The sequence below is a fragment of the Dendropsophus ebraccatus genome, chromosome 1 (genome assembly GCF_027789765.1).
Source record: "Dendropsophus ebraccatus isolate aDenEbr1 chromosome 1, aDenEbr1.pat, whole genome shotgun sequence".
Lineage (NCBI taxonomy): Eukaryota > Metazoa > Chordata > Amphibia > Anura > Hylidae > Dendropsophus > Dendropsophus ebraccatus.
In genome coordinates, this window is record NC_091454.1 from 1,889,647 (window position 1) to 1,910,305 (window position 20,659).

Genomic DNA, 20,659 nt, shown 5'->3' on the forward strand with positions numbered 1-20,659 from the left:
TTTCTTCTGTCTCTGCACTATCCAGCCCCTCCCCCACTTTTCTTCTGTCTCTGCACTATCCAGCCCCTCCCCCCTTCTCCTCTTCTATCTCTGCACTATCCAGCCCCTCCCCCACTTCTCCTCTTCTATCTCTGCACTATCCAGCCCCTCCCCCACTTCTCCTCTTCTATCTCTGCACTATCCAGCCCCTCCCCCACTTCTCCTCTTCTATCTCTGCACTATCCAGCCCCTCCCCCACTTCTCTTCTATCTCTGCACTATCCAGCCCCTCCCCCACTTCTCTTCTATCTTTGCACTATCCAGCCCCTCCCCCACTTCTCTTCTATCTTTGCACTATCCAGCCCCTCCCCCACTTCTCTTCTATCTTTGCACTATCCAGCCCCTCCCCCACTTCTCTTCTATCTTTGCACTATCCAGCCCCTCCCCCACTTCTCTTCTATCTCTGCACTATCCAGCCCCCCCCCCACTTCTCCTCTTCTGTCTCTGCACTATCCAGCCCCTCCCCCACTTCTCCTCTTCTGTCTCTGCACTATCCAGCCCCCCCCCCACTTCTCCTCTTCTGTCTCTGCACTATCCAGCCCCTCCCCCACTTCTCCTCTTCTGTCTCTGCACTATCCAGCCCCTCCCCCACTTCTCCTCTTCTGTCTCTGCACTATCCAGCCCCTCCCCCACTTCTCCTCTTCTGTCTCTGCACTATCCAGCCCCTCCCCCACTTCTCTTCTATCTTTGCACTATCCAGCCCCTCCCCCACTTCTCTTCTATCTCTGCACTATCCAGCCCCTCCCCCACTTCTCTTCTATCTCTGCATTATCCAGCCCCTCCCCCACTTTTCTTCTGTCTCTGCACTATCCAGCCCCTCCCCCACTTCTCTTCTATCTTTGCACTATCCAGCCCCTCCCCCACTTCTCTTCTATCTCTGCACTATCCAGCCCCTCCCCCACTTCTCTTCTATCTCTGCATTATCCAGCCCCTCCCCCACCTTTTCTTCTGTCTCTGCACTATCCAGCCCCTCCCCCACTTCTCTTCTATCTTTGCACTATCCAGCCCCTCCCCCACTTCTCCTCTTCTGTCCCTGCACTATCCAGCCCCTCCCCCACTTCTCTTCTGTCCTTGCACTATCCAGCCCCTCCCCCACTTTTCTTCTTTCTCTGCACTATCCAGCCCCTCCCCCCTTCTCCTCTTCTGTCTCTGCACTATCCAGCCCCTCCCCCACTTCTCTTCTGCTCTCTGCACTATCCAGCCCCTCCCCCACTTCTCTTCTGTCTCTGCACTATCCAGCCCCTCCCCCACTTCTCTTCTGTCTCTGCACTATCCAGCCCCTCCCCCACTTCTCTTCTGTCTCTGCACTATCCAGCCCCTCCCCCACTTCTCTTCTGTCTCTGCACTATCCAGCCCCTCCCCCACTTCTCTTCTGTCTCTGCACTATCCAGCCCCCCCTACAGACAGCAGGGAGCGGAGACAACGGAGCATCCTCAGGTACAGACAGCAGGGAGCGGAGACAATGGCCCCTCCACAGGTACAGACAGCAGGGAGCAGAGACAACGGAGCCTCCATTAAGGTACAGACAGCAGGGAGCAGAGACAACGGCGCCTCCATTAAGGTACAGACAACAGTGAGCAGAGACAACGGCGCCTCCTCAGGTACAGACAGCAGGGAGCAGAGACAACGGCGCCTCCTCAGGTACAGACAGCAGGGAGCGGAGACAACGGCGCCTCCATTAAGGTACAGACAGCAGGGAGCAGAGACAACGGCGCCTCCTCAGGTACAGACAGCAGGGAGCGGAGACAACGGCGCCTCCATTAAGGTACAGACAACAGTGAGCAGAGACAACGGCGCCTCCTCAGGTACAGACAGCAGGGAGCGGAGACAACGGCGCCTCCTCAGGTACAGACAGCAGGGAGCGGAGACAACGGCGCCTCCACAGGTACAGACAGCAGGGAGCGGAGACAACGGCGCCTCCACAGGTACAGACAGCAGGGAGCGGAGACAACGGCGCCTCCTCAGGTACAGACAGCAGGGAGCGGAGACAACGGCGCCTCCACAGGTACAGACAGCAGGGAGCGGAGACAACGGCGCCTCCTCAGGTACAGACAGCAGGGAGCAGAGACAATGGCGCCTCCTCAGGTACAGACAGCAGGGAGCGGAGACAACGGAGCCTTCTCAGGTACAGACAGCAGGGAGCGGAGACAACGGCGCCTCCTCAGGTACAGACAGCAGGGAGCGGAGACAACGGCGCCTCCTCAGGTACAGACAGCAGGGAGCGGAGACAACGGAGCCTCCTCAGGTACAGACAGCAGGGAGCGGAGACAACGGAGCCTTCTCAGGTACAGACAGCAGGGAGCGGAGACAACGGCGCCTCCTCAGGTACAGACAGCAGGGAGCGGAGACAACGGAGCCTCCTCAGGTACAGACAGCAGGGAGCGGAGACAACGGCGCCTCCATTAAGGTACTTAGTAGGGATGGTCCAAACCTGCCGAACGCTCTGCAGCAGATTACCACTGTTTGCCCGCTCGGTGGAGCGGGTGGATCCAGCGGGAGTAATGCCTGGAAAACTTGGATACAGCCAAGGGGAATCATTTCCGAGGGTTCGGACCATCCCTAGTACTTAGGGACCAAATTTGGAATGGGAGAAATGGAATTACATTAAAAAATGGTGATTGAGCAGAGCTGCCTGATAATCATTCTTCATACAAACATTATTTATCCCATATTGTGAACACCGCACTAGTGCTGCCAGGAGAGATGAGCCAATCGCTCAGCTGAACAATCGCTTATCTAAACTTCATTAAAAAAAAAAAAAAATCCTCCAGCAGAGAGGTCCGTCATATGTTTTTCCCAGCAGAGAGGTCCTTCATGTGTTTCTCCAGCAGAGAGGTCCTTCATTTGTTCCTCCAGCAGAGAGGTCCTTCATGTGTTCCTCCAGCAGAGAGGTCCTTTGTGTGTTTTCTCAGCAGAGAGGTCCTTCATGTGTTCCTCCAGCAGAGAGGTCCTTCATGTTTTTCTCCAGCAGAGAGGTCCTTCATGTGTTCCTCCAGCAGAGAGGTCCTTCATGTGTTCCTCCAGCAGAGAGGTCCTTCATGTGTTCCTCCAGCAGAGAGGTCCTTCATGTGTTCCTCCAGCAGAGAGGTCCTTCATGTGTTCCTCCAGCAGAGAGGTCCTTCATGTGTTCCTCCAGCAGAGAGGTCTTCCATATGTTCCTCCAGCAAAGAGGTCTTCCATATGTTTCTCCAGCACAGATGTCTTTCATGTGTTCCTTCAGCAGAGAGGTCCTTCGTGTGTTTTACCAGCAGAGAGGTCTTCCATATGTACATCCAGCAGAGAGGTCTTCCATATGTTCCTCCAGCAGAGAGGTCTTCCATATGTTCCTCCAGCAGAGAGGTCCTTTGTGTGTTTTCCCAGCAGAGAGGTCTTCCATATGTTCCTCCAGCAGAGAGGTCTTCCATATGTTCCTCCAGCAGAGAGGTCTTCCATATGTTCCTCCAGCAGAGAGGTCTTCCATATGTTCCTCCAGCAGAGAGGTCCTTTGTGTGTTTTCCCAGCAGAGAGGTCTTCCATATGTTCCTTCAGCAGAGAGGTCTTCCATATGTTCCTCCAGCAGAGAGGTCCTTTGTGTGTTTTCCCAGCAGAGAGGTCTTCCATATGTTCCTCCAGCAGAGAGGTCTTCCATATGTTCCTCCAGCAGAGAGGTCTTCCATATGTTCCTCCAGCAGAGAGGTCTTCCATATGTTCCTCCAGCAGAGAGGTCCTTTGTGTGTTTTCCCAGCAGAGAGGTCTTCCATATGTTCCTCCAGCAGAGAGGTCTTCCATATGTTCCTCCAGCAGAGAGGTCTTCCATATGTTCCTCCAGCAGAGAGGTCTTCCATATGTTCCTCCAGCAGAGAGGTCTTCCATGTGTTCCTCCAGCAGAGAGGTCCTTTGTGTTTTCCCAGCAGAGAGGTCCTTCGTGTGTTTTCCCAGCAGAGAGGTCTTCCATATGTTCCTCCAGCAGAGAGGTCTTCCATATGTTCCTCCAGCAGAGAGGTCTTCCATGTATTCCTCCAGCAGAGAGGTCTTCCATGTATTCCTCCAGCAGAGAGGTCTTCCATGTGTTCCTCCAGCAGAGAGGTCTTCCATGTGTTCCTCCAGCAGAGAGGTCCTTCGTGTGTTTTCCCAGCAGAGAGGTCTTCCATATGTTCCTCCAGCAGAGAGGTCTTCCATATGTTCCTCCAGCAGAGAGGTCTTCCATATGTTCCTCCAGCAGAGAGGTCTTCCATATGTTCCTCCAGCAGAGAGGTCTTCCATATGTTCCTCCAGCAGAGAGGTCTTCCATATGTTCCTCCAGCAGAGAGGTCTTCCATATGTTCCTTCAGCAGAGAGGTCTTCCATATGTTCCTCCAGCAGAGAGGTCTTCCATATGTTCCTCCAGCAGAGAGGTCTTCCATATGTTCCTCCAGCAGAGAGGTCCTTTGTGTTTTCCCAGCAGAGAGGTCCTTCGTGTGTTTTCCCAGCAGAGAGGTCTTCCATATGTTCCTCCAGCAGAGAGGTCTTCCATATGTTCCTCCAGCAGAGAGGTCCTTTGTGTTTTCCCAGCAGAGAGGTCCTTCGTGTGTTTTCCCAGCAGAGAGGTCTTCCATATGTTCCTCCAGCAGAGAGGTCTTCCATGTATTCCTCCAGCAGAGAGGTCTTCCATGTATTCCTCCAGCAGAGAGGTCTTCCATGTGTTCCTCCAGCAGAGAGGTCTTCCATGTGTTCCTCCAGCAGAGAGGTCCTTCGTGTGTTTTCCCAGCAGAGAGGTCTTCCATATGTTCCTCCAGCAGAGAGGTCTTCCATATGTTCCTCCAGCAGAGAGGTCTTCCATATGTTCCTCCAGCAGAGAGGTCTTCCATATGTTCCTCCAGCAGAGAGGTCTTCCATATGTTCCTTCAGCAGAGAGGTCTTCCATATGTCCTCCCAGCAGAGAGGTCTTCCATATGTTCCTCCAGCAGAGAGGTCTTCCATATGTTCCTCCAGCAGAGAGGTCCTTTGTGTTTTCCCAGCAGAGAGGTCTTCCATATGTTCCTCCAGCAGAGAGGTCTTCCATATGTTCCTCCAGCAGAGAGGTCTTCCATGTATTCCTCCAGCAGAGAGGTCTTCCATGTGTTCCTCCAGCAGAGAGGTCTTCCATGTGTTCCTCCAGCAGAGAGGTCCTTCGTGTGTTTTCCCAGCAGAGAGGTCTTCCATATGTTCCTCCAGCAGAGAGGTCTTCCATATGTTCCTCCAGCAGAGAGGTCTTCCATATGTTCCTCCAGCAGAGAGGTCTTCCATATGTTCCTCCAGCAGAGAGGGTCTTCCATATGTTCCTCCAGCAGAGAGGTCTTCCATATGTTCCTCCAGCAGAGAGGTCTTCCATATGTTCCTCCAGCAGAGAGGTCTTCCATATGTTCCTCCAGCAGAGAGGTCTTCCATATGTTCCTCCAGCAGAGAGGTCTTCCATATGTTCCTCCAGCAGAGAGGTCTTCCATATGTTCCTCCAGCAGAGAGGTCTTCCATATGTTCCTCCAGCAGAGAGGTCCTTCATGTGTTTCTTAAGCAGCGGCCCTTCAGCTATTGCAATACTACATTTCCTATCATCCTCGGACAGCCCAATCCAAAGCTTTAGATGTCAGGGCATAATAGGAGTTGTGGTTTTGCAACAGCTGGAGGGTCGCAGTGTGAAGGAAAAAAGAAAGTAGAGACAGCACTTCCAAAGAGATGTGGGTGTAGTTCACACCAGGGCGCCATTTTTCGGCTTTACTGTCGGCTTTTTCCAGCAGATGATACAACATGGCGGGAACACGCGGTATATATGCACTCAGGCTCATGATAATCTATTAACTCATTACAACGATCATTGACAGAAATATGGAAAAACCAGTCATCAGACCAGTGTAAATCAATGTAAGCGTGTATATAGACACAAGGTGGTAAATCAGCGTATTGGACAAAACATAGTGCTGTGTCACCGTGACGACTGCTGTGACCACATGATTAAATAATCACAACCCCTCAAGTGCAATCAAGCAAAAAGGATTAAAAAAAAAATAGATAAACCAGATAGGGATATACATACATCATGAACGCGGGTCCCGGGAACTGTGTGACGTCAGATGGCGCCGAAACACTACCCTGCGCCGGCCTGCACTGCGCACACGCCAGCAAGCTGAATCACATGGCCACCTCCTGCTCATGTGACTCACTCCGTCACCACTGCATACACCAGGCGCCATATTGAAAAAGGGCAAAATTGCCAATAGTAGAGGAAAAGTGCAGTGTAACTGGGGAAAAGTATAGAAAACCACTCCGATGTATGACCACTATAGTCCAGTGGTCATCAAGGTCAGGGATACCTTATCTCGGGGAACCACATGCATACACTGGAGCCCCAAGACAGTGTGGCATGGGGTTCCCCGAGATAAGGTATCCCTGACCTTGATGGCCACTGGACCGATCGAGACATTGGTAAATCCAAGGTTTGGGCGGCATATCAGCACATAACTGAGGTCCCTTCCCTACTCTTGGACGCTTTATATGGCCGATATGCTATTCCCTCCAGTATGGAGAGTTTCTGCTCAGTCTATACATTGGAGGGTTTTTCTATACTTTTCCCCAGTTACATTGCACTTTGCCTCTACTGTTAGCAATTTTACCCTTTTTCAACATGGTGCCTGGTGTATGCAGTGGTGACCCCCAGATGGTGTTATAGCGGGGGGGGGGATGCACGGTCACTTGCTAGATGGACGTGTGACTCCTGTGGTGGATGGCCGAGATACAGCCGGACCTTAGGGGTTTGTCATGTGACACCAGGGCCTGGTGGGCACACAGGTGGGATGGCACGTCTGCTGTTATAGTGTAAGGCCGGTTGTACCCTTCTCCCCTGTGGTCGGTGTCCTGTAGGGTCCCTTGGGATAGTGTAGTCACAGGTGGTCAGAGCGGTGTAGTGACCCTCCCGGATAGTAGGACCCCCCACCCACAGATAGGGGAGAGGTCCCAAGGTTGTGGTGTATATACTGTGCAGGTGGTCAGAGCGGTGTAGTGACCCTCCCGGATAGTAGGACCCCCCCACCCACAGATAGGGGAGAGGTCCCAAGGTTGTGGTGTATATACTGTGCAGGTGGTCAGAGCGGTGTAGTGACCCTCCCGGATAGTAGGACTAGGACCCCCCACCCACAGATAGGGGAGAGGTCCCAAGGTTGTGGTGTATATACTGTGCAGGTGGTCAGAGCGGTGTAGTGACCCTCCCGGATAGTAGGACCCCCCCACCCACAGATAGGGGAGAGGTCCCAAGGTTGTGGTGTATATACTGTGCAGGTGGTCAGAGCGGTGTAGTGTCCCTCCCGGATAGTAGGACCCCCCACCCACAGATAGGGGAGAGGTCCCAAGGTTGTGGTGTATATACTGTGCAGGTGGTCAGAGCGATGTAGTGTCCCTCCCAGATAGTAGGACCCCCCACCCACAGATAGGAGAGAGGTCCCAAGGTTGTGGTGTATATACTGTGCAGGTGGTCAGAGCGGTGTAGTGACCCTCCCGGATAGTAGGACCCCCCACCCACAGATAGGGGAGAGGTCCCAAGGTTGTGGTGTATATACTGTGCAGGTGGTCAGAGCGGTGTAGTGTCCCTCCCGGATAGTAGGACCCCCCACCCACAGATAGGGGAGAGGTCCCAAGGGTGTGGTGTATATACTGTGCAGGTGGTCAGATCGGTGTAGTGTCCCTCCCGGATAGTAGGACCCCCCACCCACAGATAGGAGAGAGGTCCCAAGGTTGTGGTGTATATACTGTGCAGGTGGTCAGAGCGGTGTAGTGACCCTCCCGGATAGTAGGACCCCCCCCCACCCACAGATAGGGGAGAGGTCCCAAGGGTGCGGTGTATATGCTGTGCAGGTGGTCAGAGCGGTGTAGTGTCCCTCCCGGATAGTAGGACCCCCCACCCACAGATAGGGGAGAGGTCCCAAGGTTGTGGTGTATATACTGTGCAGGTGGTCAGAGCGGTGTTGTGTCCCTCCCGGATAGTAGGACCCCCCACCCACAGATAGGGGAGAGGTCCCAAGGTTGTGGTGTATATACTGTGCAGGTGGTCAGAGCGGTGTTGTGACCCTCCCGGATAGTAGGACCCCCCACCCATAGATAGGGGAGAGGTCCCAAGGTTGTGGTGTATATACTGTGCAGGTGGTCAGAGCGGTGTAGTGTCCCTCCCGGATAGTAGGACCCCCCACCCACAGATAGGGGAGAGGTCCCAAGGTTGTGGTGTATATACTGTGCAGGTGGTCAGAGCGGTGTAGTGTCCCTCCCGGATAGTAGGACCCCCCCACCCACAGATAGGGGAGAGGTCCCAAGGTTGTGGTGTGTGCTGTGCAGGTGGTCAGAGCGTTGTAGTGTCCCTCCCGGTTAGTAGGACCCCCCACCCACAGATAGGGGAGAGGTCCCAAGGTTGTGGTGTGTATACTGTGCAGGTGGTCAGAGCGGTGTAGTGTCCCTCCCGGATAGTAGGACCCCCCACCCACAGATAGGGGAGAGGTCCCAAGGTTGTGGTGTATATACTGTGCAGGTGGTCAGAGCGGTGTAGTGACCCTCCCGGATAGTAGGACCCCCCACCCACAGATAGGGGAGATGTTCCCAAGGTTGTGGTGTATATACTGTGCAGGGTGGTCAGAGCGGTGTAGTGTCCCTCCCGGATAGTAGGACCCCCCCACCCACAGATAGGGGAGAGGTCCCAAGGTTGTGGTGTGTGCTGTGCAGGTGGTCAGAGCGTTGTAGTGTCCCTCCCGGTTAGTAGGACCCCCCACCCACAGATAGGGGAGAGGTCCCAAGGTTGTGGTGTGTATACTGTGCAGGTGGTCAGAGCGGTGTAGTGTCCCTCCCGGATAGTAGGACCCCCCACCCACAGATAGGGGAGAGGTCCCAAGGTTGTGGTGTATATACTGTGCAGGTGGTCAGAGCGGTGTAGTGACCCTCCCGGATAGTAGGACCCCCCACCCACAGATAGGGGAGATGTCCCAAGGTTGTGGTGTATATACTGTGCAGGTGGTCAGAGCGGTGTAGTGACCCTCCCGGATAGTAGGACCCCCCACCCACAGATAGGGGAGAGGTCCCAAGGTTGTGGTGTATATACTGTGCAGGTGGTCAGAGCGGTGTAGTGACCCTCCCGGATAGTAGGACCCCCCACTTACAGATAGGAGAGAGGTCCCAAGGTTGTGGTGTATATACTGTGCAGGTGGTCAGAGCGGTGTAGTGACCCTCCCGGATAGTAGGACCCCCCACCCACAGATAGGGGAGAGGTCCCAAGGTTGCGGTGTATATACTGTGCAGGTGGTCAGAGCGGTGTAGTGTCCCTCCCGGATAGTAGGACCCCCCACCCACAGATAGGGGAGAGGTCCCAAGGTTGTGGTGTATATACTGTGCAGGTGGTCAGAGCGGTGTAGTGTCCCTCCCGGATAGTAGGACCCCCCACCCACAGATAGGGGAGAGGTCCCAAGGTTGCGGTGTATATACTGTGCAGGTGGTCAGAGCGGTGTAGTGACCCTCCCGGATAGTAGGACCCCCCACCCACAGATAGGGGAGAGGTCCCAAGGTTGTGGTGTATATACTGTGCAGGTGGTCAGAGCGGTGTAGTGACCCTCCCGGATAGTAGGACCCCCCACCCACAGATAGGGGAGAGGTCCCAAGGTTGCGGTGTATATACTGTGCAGGTGGAGGTGAATAATCACAGACTCGGGGGATAACGGTGACTTGGTTACTACTTATTAATGTGCAGCAGGTAACACAACGGACCTTCAGGTACTGATACAGGGCCAATAATTACACGGCCATAGAACCACCAGATCTGTGGGATAAGTGCTGAGTGGGATGTAGTGGAGGTGATAAGGTTGTACTGAGGTAGTAGAGAGGAGGGGGCTGTGAGGGTCTCACTAGTATTGTGCTCTGCCGTGAGATTGGAGTGTATAGAAGAATACTTGTAGGAGAAGAAGACAACCTGTGCCTGTGTATTGTCCTTTCCTATAGTCTTCACACCACCTCATGCCCACTAGCTTTGGCTGAACCGTACTAATGGGTGACACAGGCCCCAGACCGTGTTACCTGGAATAAGCAGAGTGATGAGGGTTTCCTGCTGACACTCGTGCTGCGAAATGGAGTTCATAGACTTTCCAGTAACTTTGCTCTATCCGGACTAGTTCCTGGCTCTTTGGCTCTTTAATGGATACTGTCCTGCACTGTGGTTACTCCTAGTCCTCGGTGTGGGTTGAGATGATATGTTGGCTAGTCCTCTCTTGAAGGGTATAGCACTGCATTATGCGGGGTTTGGGTACTTCAAGAAAGAAGTTCGTAAGAGGTGACTGTCCTGCGCCCTACCAATGCTGGGTACTGACTAAGATTGCGACTTGCTATGGGGGTACCTGGTAGAGGGCCAGGGCCCAGGCAAAACCACTGTGGAGAGCTATCTAAGCTGCATCCTTTCTACACAGAATCTCAATTAGGACTCTTCCCTCACCCAAGGGACTAACTTCCTATCCAGCGTGTAAGGTGCACTGTGGTTGGGTGGAAAGAGTGCAAAAGAAGAGTAGAAAGGGAAGGGGTGATAGGATAGAAGAAAGAAGAGATCTTCACTTATAGTAGACACTTCAGTTATACATAAAGCGACATCTAGTGGTCATCTTTAGTAACACTTCAGCTGCAGTAAGACTACAACAAGTACAGACTTTTACAAAGGGTGTGGATAGTAGGAACACCCCTAGTGGGACACCACACATGTTTGACCAGTGTGTGCTGCGCACGCGGCATGCGCCTGGTGGCGGAGTGAGTCACATGGAGGTGAGGTGGCCACGTGATTCAGCTTGTCGGCGTGTGCGCAGTGCAGGCCGGCGCAGGGTAGTGACAAGTGTCGCCACCATCTGACGTCACACAGTTGCTGATGTATGTATATCCCTATCTGGTTTATCTATTGTTTTTTTAATCCTTTTTGCTTGATTGCACCTGAGGGGTTGTGATTATTTAATCATGTGGTCACAGCAGTCGTCACGGTGACACAGCACTATGTTTTGTACAATACGCAGTATATATGACAATAATCTATTGGCTGTTATATACTATACTAATATATATATAGTATATAACAGCCAATAGGTTACTATCATATATATATATATAGTATAGTATACAACAGCCAATAGGTTATTATCATATACACTCACCGGCCACTTTATTAGGTACACCATGCTAGTAACGGGTTGGACCCCCTTTTGCCTTCAGAACTGCCCCAATTCTTGGTGGCATAGATACAACAAGGTGCTGGAAGCTTCCTCAGAGATTTTGGTCCATAGTGACATGATGACATCACACAGTTGCCGCAGATTTGTCGGCTGCACATCCATGATGCCAATCTCCCGTTCCACCACATCCCAAAGATGCTCTATTGGATTGAGATCTGGTGACTGTGGAGGCCATTGGAGTACAGTGACCTCATTGTCATGTTCAAGAAACCAGTCTGAGATGATTCTAGCTTTATGACATGGCGCATTATCCTGCTGAAAGTCGCCATCAGATGTTGGGTCCATTGTGGTCATAAAGGGATGGACATGGTCAGCAACAATACTCAGGTAGGCTGTGGCGTTGTAACCATGCTCAATTGGTACCAAGGGGCCCAAAGAGTGCCAAGAAAATATTCCCCACACCATGACACCACCACCACCAGCCTGAACCGTTGATACAAGGCAGGATGGATCCATGCTTTCATGTTGTTGACGCCAAATTCTGACCCTACCATCCGAATGTCGCAGCAGAAATCGAGACTCATCAGACCAGGCAACGTTTTTCCAATCTTCTACTGTCCAATTTCGATGAGCTTGTGCAAATTGTAGCCTCAGTTTCCTGTTCTTAGCTGAGCGGAGTGGCCCCCGGGGTGGTCTTCTGCTGCTGTAGCCCATACTGTGTACTGTGCGATCAGAGATGCTCTTCTGCCTACCTTGGTTGTAACGGTTGGCTATTTGAGTCACTGTTGCCTTTCTATCAGCTGGAACCAGTCTGCCCATTCTCCTCTGACCTCTGGCATCAACAAGGCATTTCCGCCCACAGAACGGCCGCTCACTGGATGGTTTTTCTTTTTCGGACCATTCTCTGTAAACCCTAGAGATGGTTGTGCGTGAAAATCCCAGTAGATCAGCAGTTTCTGAAATACTCAGACCAGCCCTTCTGGCACCAACAACCATGCCACGTTCAAAGGCCTCAAATCACCTTTCTTCCCCATACTGATGCTCGGTTTGAACTGCAGGAGATTGTCTTGACCATGTCTACATGCCTAAATGCACTGAGTTGCCGCCATGTGATTGGCTGATTAGAAATTAAGTGGTAACGTGCAGTTGGACAGGTGTACCTAATAAAGTGGCCGGTGAGTGTATATATATATAGTAAAGTATATATGATAATAACCTATTGGCTGTTGTATACTATACTATATATATATATATATATATATATATATATATATATATATGACAATAATCTATTGGCTGTTTATATAAACCAGCCAATAGATTATTGTCATATATATATATATATATAGTATAGTATATATGATAATAACCTATTGGCTGTTATATACTATTATCGTCATTAGGGCATAATATAGTGTTTTCTTTGGGGCGGACCTGATGGACATCACATGACCTCCTCTCTTGTAGACACTGTGACCATCTCCCCTCAGGACACCCGCTGGGTGGGCGCCTGGTGGCTGGGCTTCCTGGTGGCCGGGGTCCTCACCCTGATTGCTGGGATCCCGTTCTGCTTCCTGCCTAGGAGTCTGAAGAAGACGGAGGAGAAGGCCGCCCCTGAGGGACAGAAGCTGAAGGAGCTGGAGGCCGAGCCGCACAAGAAAGCAACAATCAAAGGTGACACCAACCTGACCACATAGGAGGGGGGCTGTCCAGGGTTATGAGCACCGCTTGCTGTCAGTGAATAGTATCATTGTAGGTATCATTGAGTCTACACTGTGTATATAGAACCCTTGTTCACACATAGAGATGAGGGGGCCATATCCCTATCCCTCAGCAGGCTCAGGTTCATCCCATTTGGTTATCGTTGGCTGGAGAAGTTGGATGCCGTCCTAGGGAGCCGTGGGCTGTATCCATGTTTTCCAGGCAGCCTTAGGGCGGCATCCAGCTTCTTCAGCGAGCGGTAACCAAATGGTGAAGGTTTGAGCTGGAATGAAGCTGCTGAGGGATAGGGATATGGCTCGTCCATCTCTATTCACAAGCTCTGACAGCAAGCAGAGATCTAGGGAATGGGGAAAATGCAGCCCATTTCCTTATAGACGATGCTGCTCTTCTCCTCGCAGGCTTCTTCCTCTCCTTGAAGTCTCTGGCCTGTAATAACCTCTACGTCATGCTGATGGTCATCACCCTCCTGCAGACAAACAGCTTCCTGGGCTTTATAACCTACAAACCCAAATACATGGAGCAGCAGTACGGCCAGACCATCTCCAGGTCCAACTTCATCACCGGTGAGTGGTCAATGCAGGTCACATGACCCCTTATAACTACCCGATCCTTTATATCCCGGGCCGTGTCCAGTCATTACTGCTTCACCAAACAAGCAGGAACTGTGCAATAGGGATGAGCGGATCCATGGGTTCAGACCAACCTCATGCTATGCATCCCCTCTTAACCACCTGGGGGGCCAGGCTGTGCTCCATCTGCTATGCTGAGTGCACCATTCCTTCCCAGTAAAGAAAGGGTTAAATAACTTAACTCCTTTCTTGCTGGGGCAGGTGCATTGCGCTCAGCACAGCGTATGGAGCACAATCTGGACCCCCAGGGGGTTAAGTGGGGATGCATAGCATATCCACTTATGTTTCTGAGGGCCAGACAGTAAGCAGCTATCTATACAGATGCTGCATACTGTAAGGAGCAGAACACCTGTCAAAATTATGGGTGTTCTGCTCCTGCCTTTTTATGTGTGTCTTCTTTTTATTTTTCAGATATTGTTATCCTCAGGACTACATCGGATTTGGTGGACTAAAGCAATGACCATCAGGTTTCTAGTTTTAATAAAATGGTCATCGAGGAGTGTGGGGGTGTCTATATTTTTAATTAAAAACTTTAAAGGGTGTATTGTCTTTTTTTTTATGCATCTTAAAGGCTGAGTAGTTGAAGATGTCTGATAGGCAGCATCCACTACTGAGGCTTAGTATTAGCCTGCAGAATGGCTACCACTAACCCTTACATTATTACTCTACTATCCACCACCACAAATGGCGCTCCTGGACGGGGCGGCAGCAGGCTGGCCTTATTAGGCTGGGGAGAGACCAACATAAATACCCTTCCCATCATTGTACTATTAGGCTGCTGCTGCTTGGTTTTTTATTTGGCTGATTGGAAAAGGGGGGAACCATACACGCTTTTTAAAATGATTTTTAAAATAAATAATTAATTATAATAAGTACTGGGGTAATAATGTGGGGGTCAGCCATTTTACAGGCTGACACTAAGCCCCCACTTAGTAGTTGAAGACGTCTGAAAGCATCCTATACTAAGCCTGTAAATGCATAAAAAAGACCATACACATTGGAATCTTTTTTTGACGGTGTTCTGCTCCTCTACGGTATGCAGCATCTGTACTGACAGCTGATTACTGTCTGCCCACCAGGAAGTTAGGTAAGGATGCATAGCATCCCCACTTAACCACTTGAGTGCTAGACGGAGCAGTCCGATAGCCAGGGGGTTAGGTAAGGAGTCACGTCTTTTTTCTTCAGAGCCACCTCTGCTTCTGCAATCAGCAGTGGAGACCCAGGAAGAAAAGTATAACTCCCCTCTCAACAGAGAACCGTCTGGCCCCCTGTGGGTTATTTATTTCCCTGGGGTCCAGACTGTTCTCCATCTAGTAGCCAAATAAAGATTCCAAACACGGACTTCCATAATGAAGTCTATGTTTGGATTTTTAATGACTACTGTGCAGCCTTCATATCAATTTCCTTCCATAAAGTGTATGCAGCTCCTGTGCACTAAGTAAGCGACTCGATGGTAACCAGCTATAAACAGATCCAGCAGTCATACTCACATCTTTTCCTATTCTTTCATGATGTACATTTTATATGGAGTGAGTAACAACCACAGACTACACAGGGTTTGTTTGTAGTCTGTTACCATGGAGACACATAGATCTGCATCTGAGCAGGAAGTTAAATTTCTTCAAGAAATGTTTGCAAAGCTGCTTCAGTTGAAGCAAAGAAACATTTGGCTGTGTGTGTAGGTATACGCAATGATTCCAGTCACTCACAGTAATATGGACATACCCTCTAAATGCTATGGTTTTCCATGTGCAGGAGTCTCCACCCTGCCGGCCGCAGCCCTGGGTATGTTCCTGGGTGGTCTGCTGATGAAGAAGTACAAACTTGGATTGTTGTCGGGTTCTAAGTTGCTCTTCACTTGTTCCTTCACGGCCTTTGTCTTGTCTTTATCCGTCTTCATCATGGGCTGCGAGAACAGTGAGGTGGCCGGCATCACTGTGTCCTATAATGGGTGAGTCCTCGTGAAGCCTTAATAAACCCCCAGCATGGCTCCCATCTCATTCCTGCCCCCCTCCAGCATGGCTCCCACCTCTTTCCTGCCCCCCAGCATGGCTCCCATCTCATTCCTCCCCCCCACCCCCAGCATGGCTCCCATCTCATTCCTGCCCCCCTCCAGCATGGCTCCCACCTCTTTCCTGCCCCCCCGCATGGCTCCCATCTCATTCCTCCCCCCCCCCCCCAGCATGGCTCCCATCTCATTCCTGCCCCCCCCAGCATTGCTCCCATCTCATTCCTGCCCCCCCCCCAGCATAGCTCCCATCTCTTTCCTGCCCCCCCCCCCCCCAGCATGGCTTCCATCTCATTCCTGCCCCATCGCATGGCTCCCATCTCATTCCCCCCCCCCACCCCCAGCATGGCTCCCATCTCATTCCTGCCCCCCCCCCCAGCATGGCTCCCATCTCTTTCCTGCCCCCCCCCCCAGCATGGCTCCCATCTCATTCCTGCCCCCCCCCCAGCATAGCTCCCATCTCTTTCCTGCCCCCCCCCCCCCAGCATGGCTTCCATCTCATTCCTGCCCCATCGCATGGCTCCCATCTCATTCCTCCCCCCCCACCCCCAGCATGGCTGCCATCTCATTCCTGCCCCATCGCATGGCTCCCATCTCATTCCTCCCCCCCCACCCCCAGCATGGCTCCCATCTCATTCCTGCCCCCCCCCAGCATGGCTCCCATCTCATTCCTGCCCCCCCCCCCCCCCAGCATAGCTCCCATCTCATTCCTGCCCCCCCCCCCAGCATAGCTCCCATCTCATTCTTGCCCCCCCCCCCCCCCCAGCATGGCTCCCACCTCTTTCCTGCCACCCAGCATGGCTCCCATCTCATTCCTCCCCCTCACCCCCAGCATGGCTGCCATCTCATTCCTGCCCCCCCCCCCAGCATGGCTGCCATCTCATTCCTGCCCCCCCCCCCAGCATAGCTCCCATCTCTTTCCTGCCCACTCCCCCCCAGCATGGCTCCCATCTCTTTCCTGCCCCCCAGCATGGCTCCCATCTCATTCCTGCCCCCCCCCCTAGCATGGCTCCCATCTCTTTCCTGCCCCCCAGCATGGCTCCCATCTCATTCCTGCCCCCCCCCCCTAGCATGGCTCCCATCTCTTTCCTGCCCCCCAGCATGGCTCCCATCTCATTCCTGCCCCCCCCCAGCATAGCTCCCATCTCTTTCCTGCCCCCCCCCCCCAGCATGGCTTCCATCTCATTCCTGCCCCCCCCCCCAGCATGGCTCCCATCTCATTCCTGCCCCCCAGCATGGCTCCCATCTCCTTCATGCCTCCCCCCCCCCACCCCCAGCATGGCTCCCATCTCATTCCTACCCCCCAGCATGGCTCCCGTCTCATTCCTGCCCCGCAGCATGGCTTCCATCTCATTCCTGCCCCCCAGCATGGCTCCCATCTCCTTCCTAATCCCCCACCCCACCCTACCCCAAGCATGGCGCCCATCTCATTCCTGCCCCCCAGCATGGCTCCTATCTCACTCCTGCCCCCCAGCATGGCCTTCATCTCATTCCTGCCCCCCAGCATGGCTCCCACCTCCTCCCTGCCCCCCCCAGCATGGCCTCGATCTCATTCCTGCCCCCCAGCATGGCTTCCATCTCATTCCTGCCCCCCAGCATGGCTCCCATCTCATTCCTGCCCCCCCCCCCAGCATGGCTCCCATCTCATTCCTGCCCCCCCCCCAGCATGGCTCCCATCTCATTCCTGCCCTCCAGCATGGCTCCCATCTCATTCCTGCCCCCCCCCCCAGCATGGCTCCCATCACTTTCCTGCCCCCCCACCCAGCATGGCTCCCATCTCATTCCTCCCCCCCAGCATGGCTCCCATATCATTCCTACCCCCCCTCCATCATGGCTCCCATCTTATTCCTGCCCCCCAGCATGGCTCCTATCTCACTCCTGCCCCCCATCATGGCTCCCATCTCATTCCTGCTCCCCAGCATGGCTCCCATCTCATTCCTTCCCCCCCCCCAGCATGGCTCCCATCTCATTCCTGCCCCCCCAGCATGGCTCCCATCTCATTCCTGCCCTCCAGCATGGCTCCCATCTCATTCCTGCCCCCCAGCATGGCTCCCATCTCTTTCCTGCCCCCCCAGCATGGCTCCCATCTCATTCCTGCCCCCCAGCATGGCTCCCATCTCATTCCTCCCCCCCCAGCATGTCTCCCATCTCATTCCTCCCCCCAGCATGGCTCCCATCTTATTCCCGCCCCCCAGCATGGCTCTCATCTCACTCCTACCCCCCCCCCCCAGCATGGCTCTCATCTCAGTCCTACCCCCCCCCCCCCCAGCATGGCTCTCATCTCAGTCCTACCCCCCCCCCCCCCCCAGCTTGGCTCCCATCTCATTCCTTCCCCCCAGCTTGGCTCCCATCTCATTCCTTCCCCCCAGCATGGTTCCCATCTCATTCCTGCCCTCCCCCCCAGCATGGCTCCCCTCTCATTCCTGCCCCCCCCCCCCAGCATGGCTGCCATCTCATTCCTCCCCCCCCCAGCATTGCTCCCATATCATTCCTACCCCCCCCCCATCATGGCTCCCATCTTATTCCTGCCCCCCAGCATGGCTCCCATCTCATTCCTGCCCCCCAGCATGGCTCCCATCTCATTCCTGCCCCCCCCCCCAGCATGGCTCCCATCTCTTTCCTGCCCCCCCACCCAGCATGGCTCTCATCTCATTCCTAACCCCCCCCCCCCATCATGGCTCCCATCTCATTCCTAGTCTCCAGCATGGCTCCCATTTCATTCCTGCCCCCCCCCCAGCATGGCTCCCATCTCATTCCTGCCCCCCCAGCATGGCTCCCATCTCATTCCTGCCCCCCCCCCCCCCCCCCCCCAGCATGGCTCCCATCTCATTCCTGCCCTCCAGCATGGCTCCCATCTCATTCCTGCCCCCCAGCATGGCTCCCATCTCTTTCCTGCCCCCCCACCCAGCATGGCTCCCAATCTCATTCCTGCCCCCCCCAGCATGGCTCCCCATCTCATTCCTGCCCCCCAGCATGGTTCCCATCTCATTCCTGCCCCCCCCCCCCAGCATGGCTCCCATCTCATTCCTCCCCCCCAGCATGGCTGCCATCTCATTCCTACCCCCCCCCCATCATGGCTCCCATCTTATTCCTGCCCCCCAGCATGGCTCTCATCTCATTCCTACCCCCCCCCCCCAGCATGGCTCTCATCTTATTCCATCCCCCCAGCATGGCTCCCATCTCATTCCTGCTCCCAGCATGGCTCCCATCTCATTCCTGCCCCCAGCATGGCTCCCATCTCATTCCTGCCCCCCCCCCCCAGCATGGCTCCCATCTCATTCCTTCCCCCCAGCATGGCTCCCATCTCATTCCTTCCCCCCAGCATGGCTCCCATCTCATTCCTTCCCCCCAGCATGGCTCCCATCTCATTCCTGCCCCCCCCCCAGCATGGCTCCCATCTCATTCCTGCCCCCCCCCCAGCATGGCTCCCATCTCATTCCTTCCCCCCAGCATGGCTCCCATCTCATTCCTGCCCTCCAGCATGGCTCCCATCTCATTCCTTCCCCCCAGCATGGCTCCCATCTCATTCCTGCCCTCCAGCATGGCTCCCATCTCATTCCTGCCCCCAGCATGGCTCCCATCTCATTCCTGCCCCCCCCCCCCAGCATGGCTCCCAATCTCATTCCTGCCCCCCCCAGCATGGCTCCCCATCTCATTCCTGCCCCCCAGCATGGTTCCCATCTCATTCCTGCCCCCCCCCCCCAGCATGGCTCCCATCTCATTCCTTCCCCCCAGCATGGCTCCCATCTCATTCCTTCCCCCCAGCATGGCTCCCATCTCATTCCTGCCCCCCCCCCCCCCCCCACCACCAGCATGGCTCCCATCTCATTCCTGCCCCCCAGCATGGCTCCCATCTCATTCCTGCCCCCCAGCATGGCGCCCATCTCATTCCTTCCCCCCAGCATGGCTCCCATCTCATTCCTTCCCCCCAGCATGGCTCCCATCTCATTCCTACCCCCCAGCATGGCTCCCATCTCATTCCTTTCCCCCAGCATGGCTCCCATCTCATTCCTGCCCTCCAGCATGGCTCCCATCTCATTCCTGCCCTCCAGCATGGCTCCCATCTCATTCCTGCCCCCCAGCATGGCTCCCATCTCATTCCTGCCCCCCAGCATGGCTCCCATCTCATTCCTGCCCCCCCCCCCCAGCATGGCTCCCATCTCATTCCTGCCCCCCAGCATGGCTCCCATCTCATTCCTGCCCCCCAGCATGGCTCCCATCTCATTCCTACCCCCCAGCATGGCTCCCATCTCATTCGTGCCCCCCCCCCCCAGCATGGCTCCCATCTCATTCCTGCCCCCCCAGCATGGCTCCCATCTCATTCCTGCCCTCCAGCATGGCTCCCATCTCATTCCTGCCCTCCAGCATGGCTCCCATCTCATTCCTGCCCCCCCCCCCCCCCCAGCATGGCTCCCATCTCATTCCTTCCCCCCAGCATGGCTCCCATCTCATTCCTGCCCCCCCCCCAGCATGGCTCCCATCTCATTCCTGCCCCCCAGCATGGCTCCCATCTCATTCCTTTCCCCCAGCATGGCTCCCATCTCATTCCTTCCCCCCAGCATGGCTCCCATCTCATTCCTGCCCCCCAGCATGGCTCCTCATCTCATTCCTGCTCCCCAGCATGGCTCCCATCTCATTCCTTCCCCCCAGCATGGCTCCCATCTCATTCCTGCCCCCCCCCCAGCATGGCTCCCATCTCATTCCTGCCCCCCAGCATGGCTCCCATCTCATTCCTTTCCCCCAGCATGGCTCCCATCTCATTCCTGCCCCCCAGCATGGCTCCCATCTCATTCCTGCCCCCCCGCATGGCTCCCATCTCATTCCTGCCCCCCCCCCCCAGCATGGCTCCCATCTCATTCCTGCCCCCCCCCCCCCAGCATGGCTCCCATCTCATTCCTTCCCCCCAGCATGGCTCCCATCTCATTCCTACCCCCCAGCATGGCTCCCACCTCCTCCCTGCCCCCCCCCCCCCCAGCATGGCTCCCATCTCATTCCTGCCCCCCCCCCCCCCCCCCCAGCATGGCTCCCATCTCATTCCTGCCCCCCAGCATGGCTCCCATCTCATTCCTGCCCCCCAGCATGGCTCCCATCTCATTCCTG

General features: G+C 54.4%; 1 protein-coding gene across 1 annotated transcript in view; it reads left to right on the plus strand.

Moving 5' to 3' along the window:
* Positions 1-20,659, plus strand: part of LOC138786704 (solute carrier organic anion transporter family member 1C1-like) — a 59,691-nt gene that overhangs the window by 34,142 nt on the left and 4,890 nt on the right. The window contains exons 8-10 of the mRNA XM_069963695.1: positions 12,668-12,874; positions 13,321-13,485; positions 15,307-15,502. Of these exons, the coding sequence (XP_069819796.1) occupies positions 12,668-12,874; positions 13,321-13,485; positions 15,307-15,502 (568 nt within the window). The remainder of the gene's footprint in view (positions 1-12,667; positions 12,875-13,320; positions 13,486-15,306; positions 15,503-20,659) is intronic.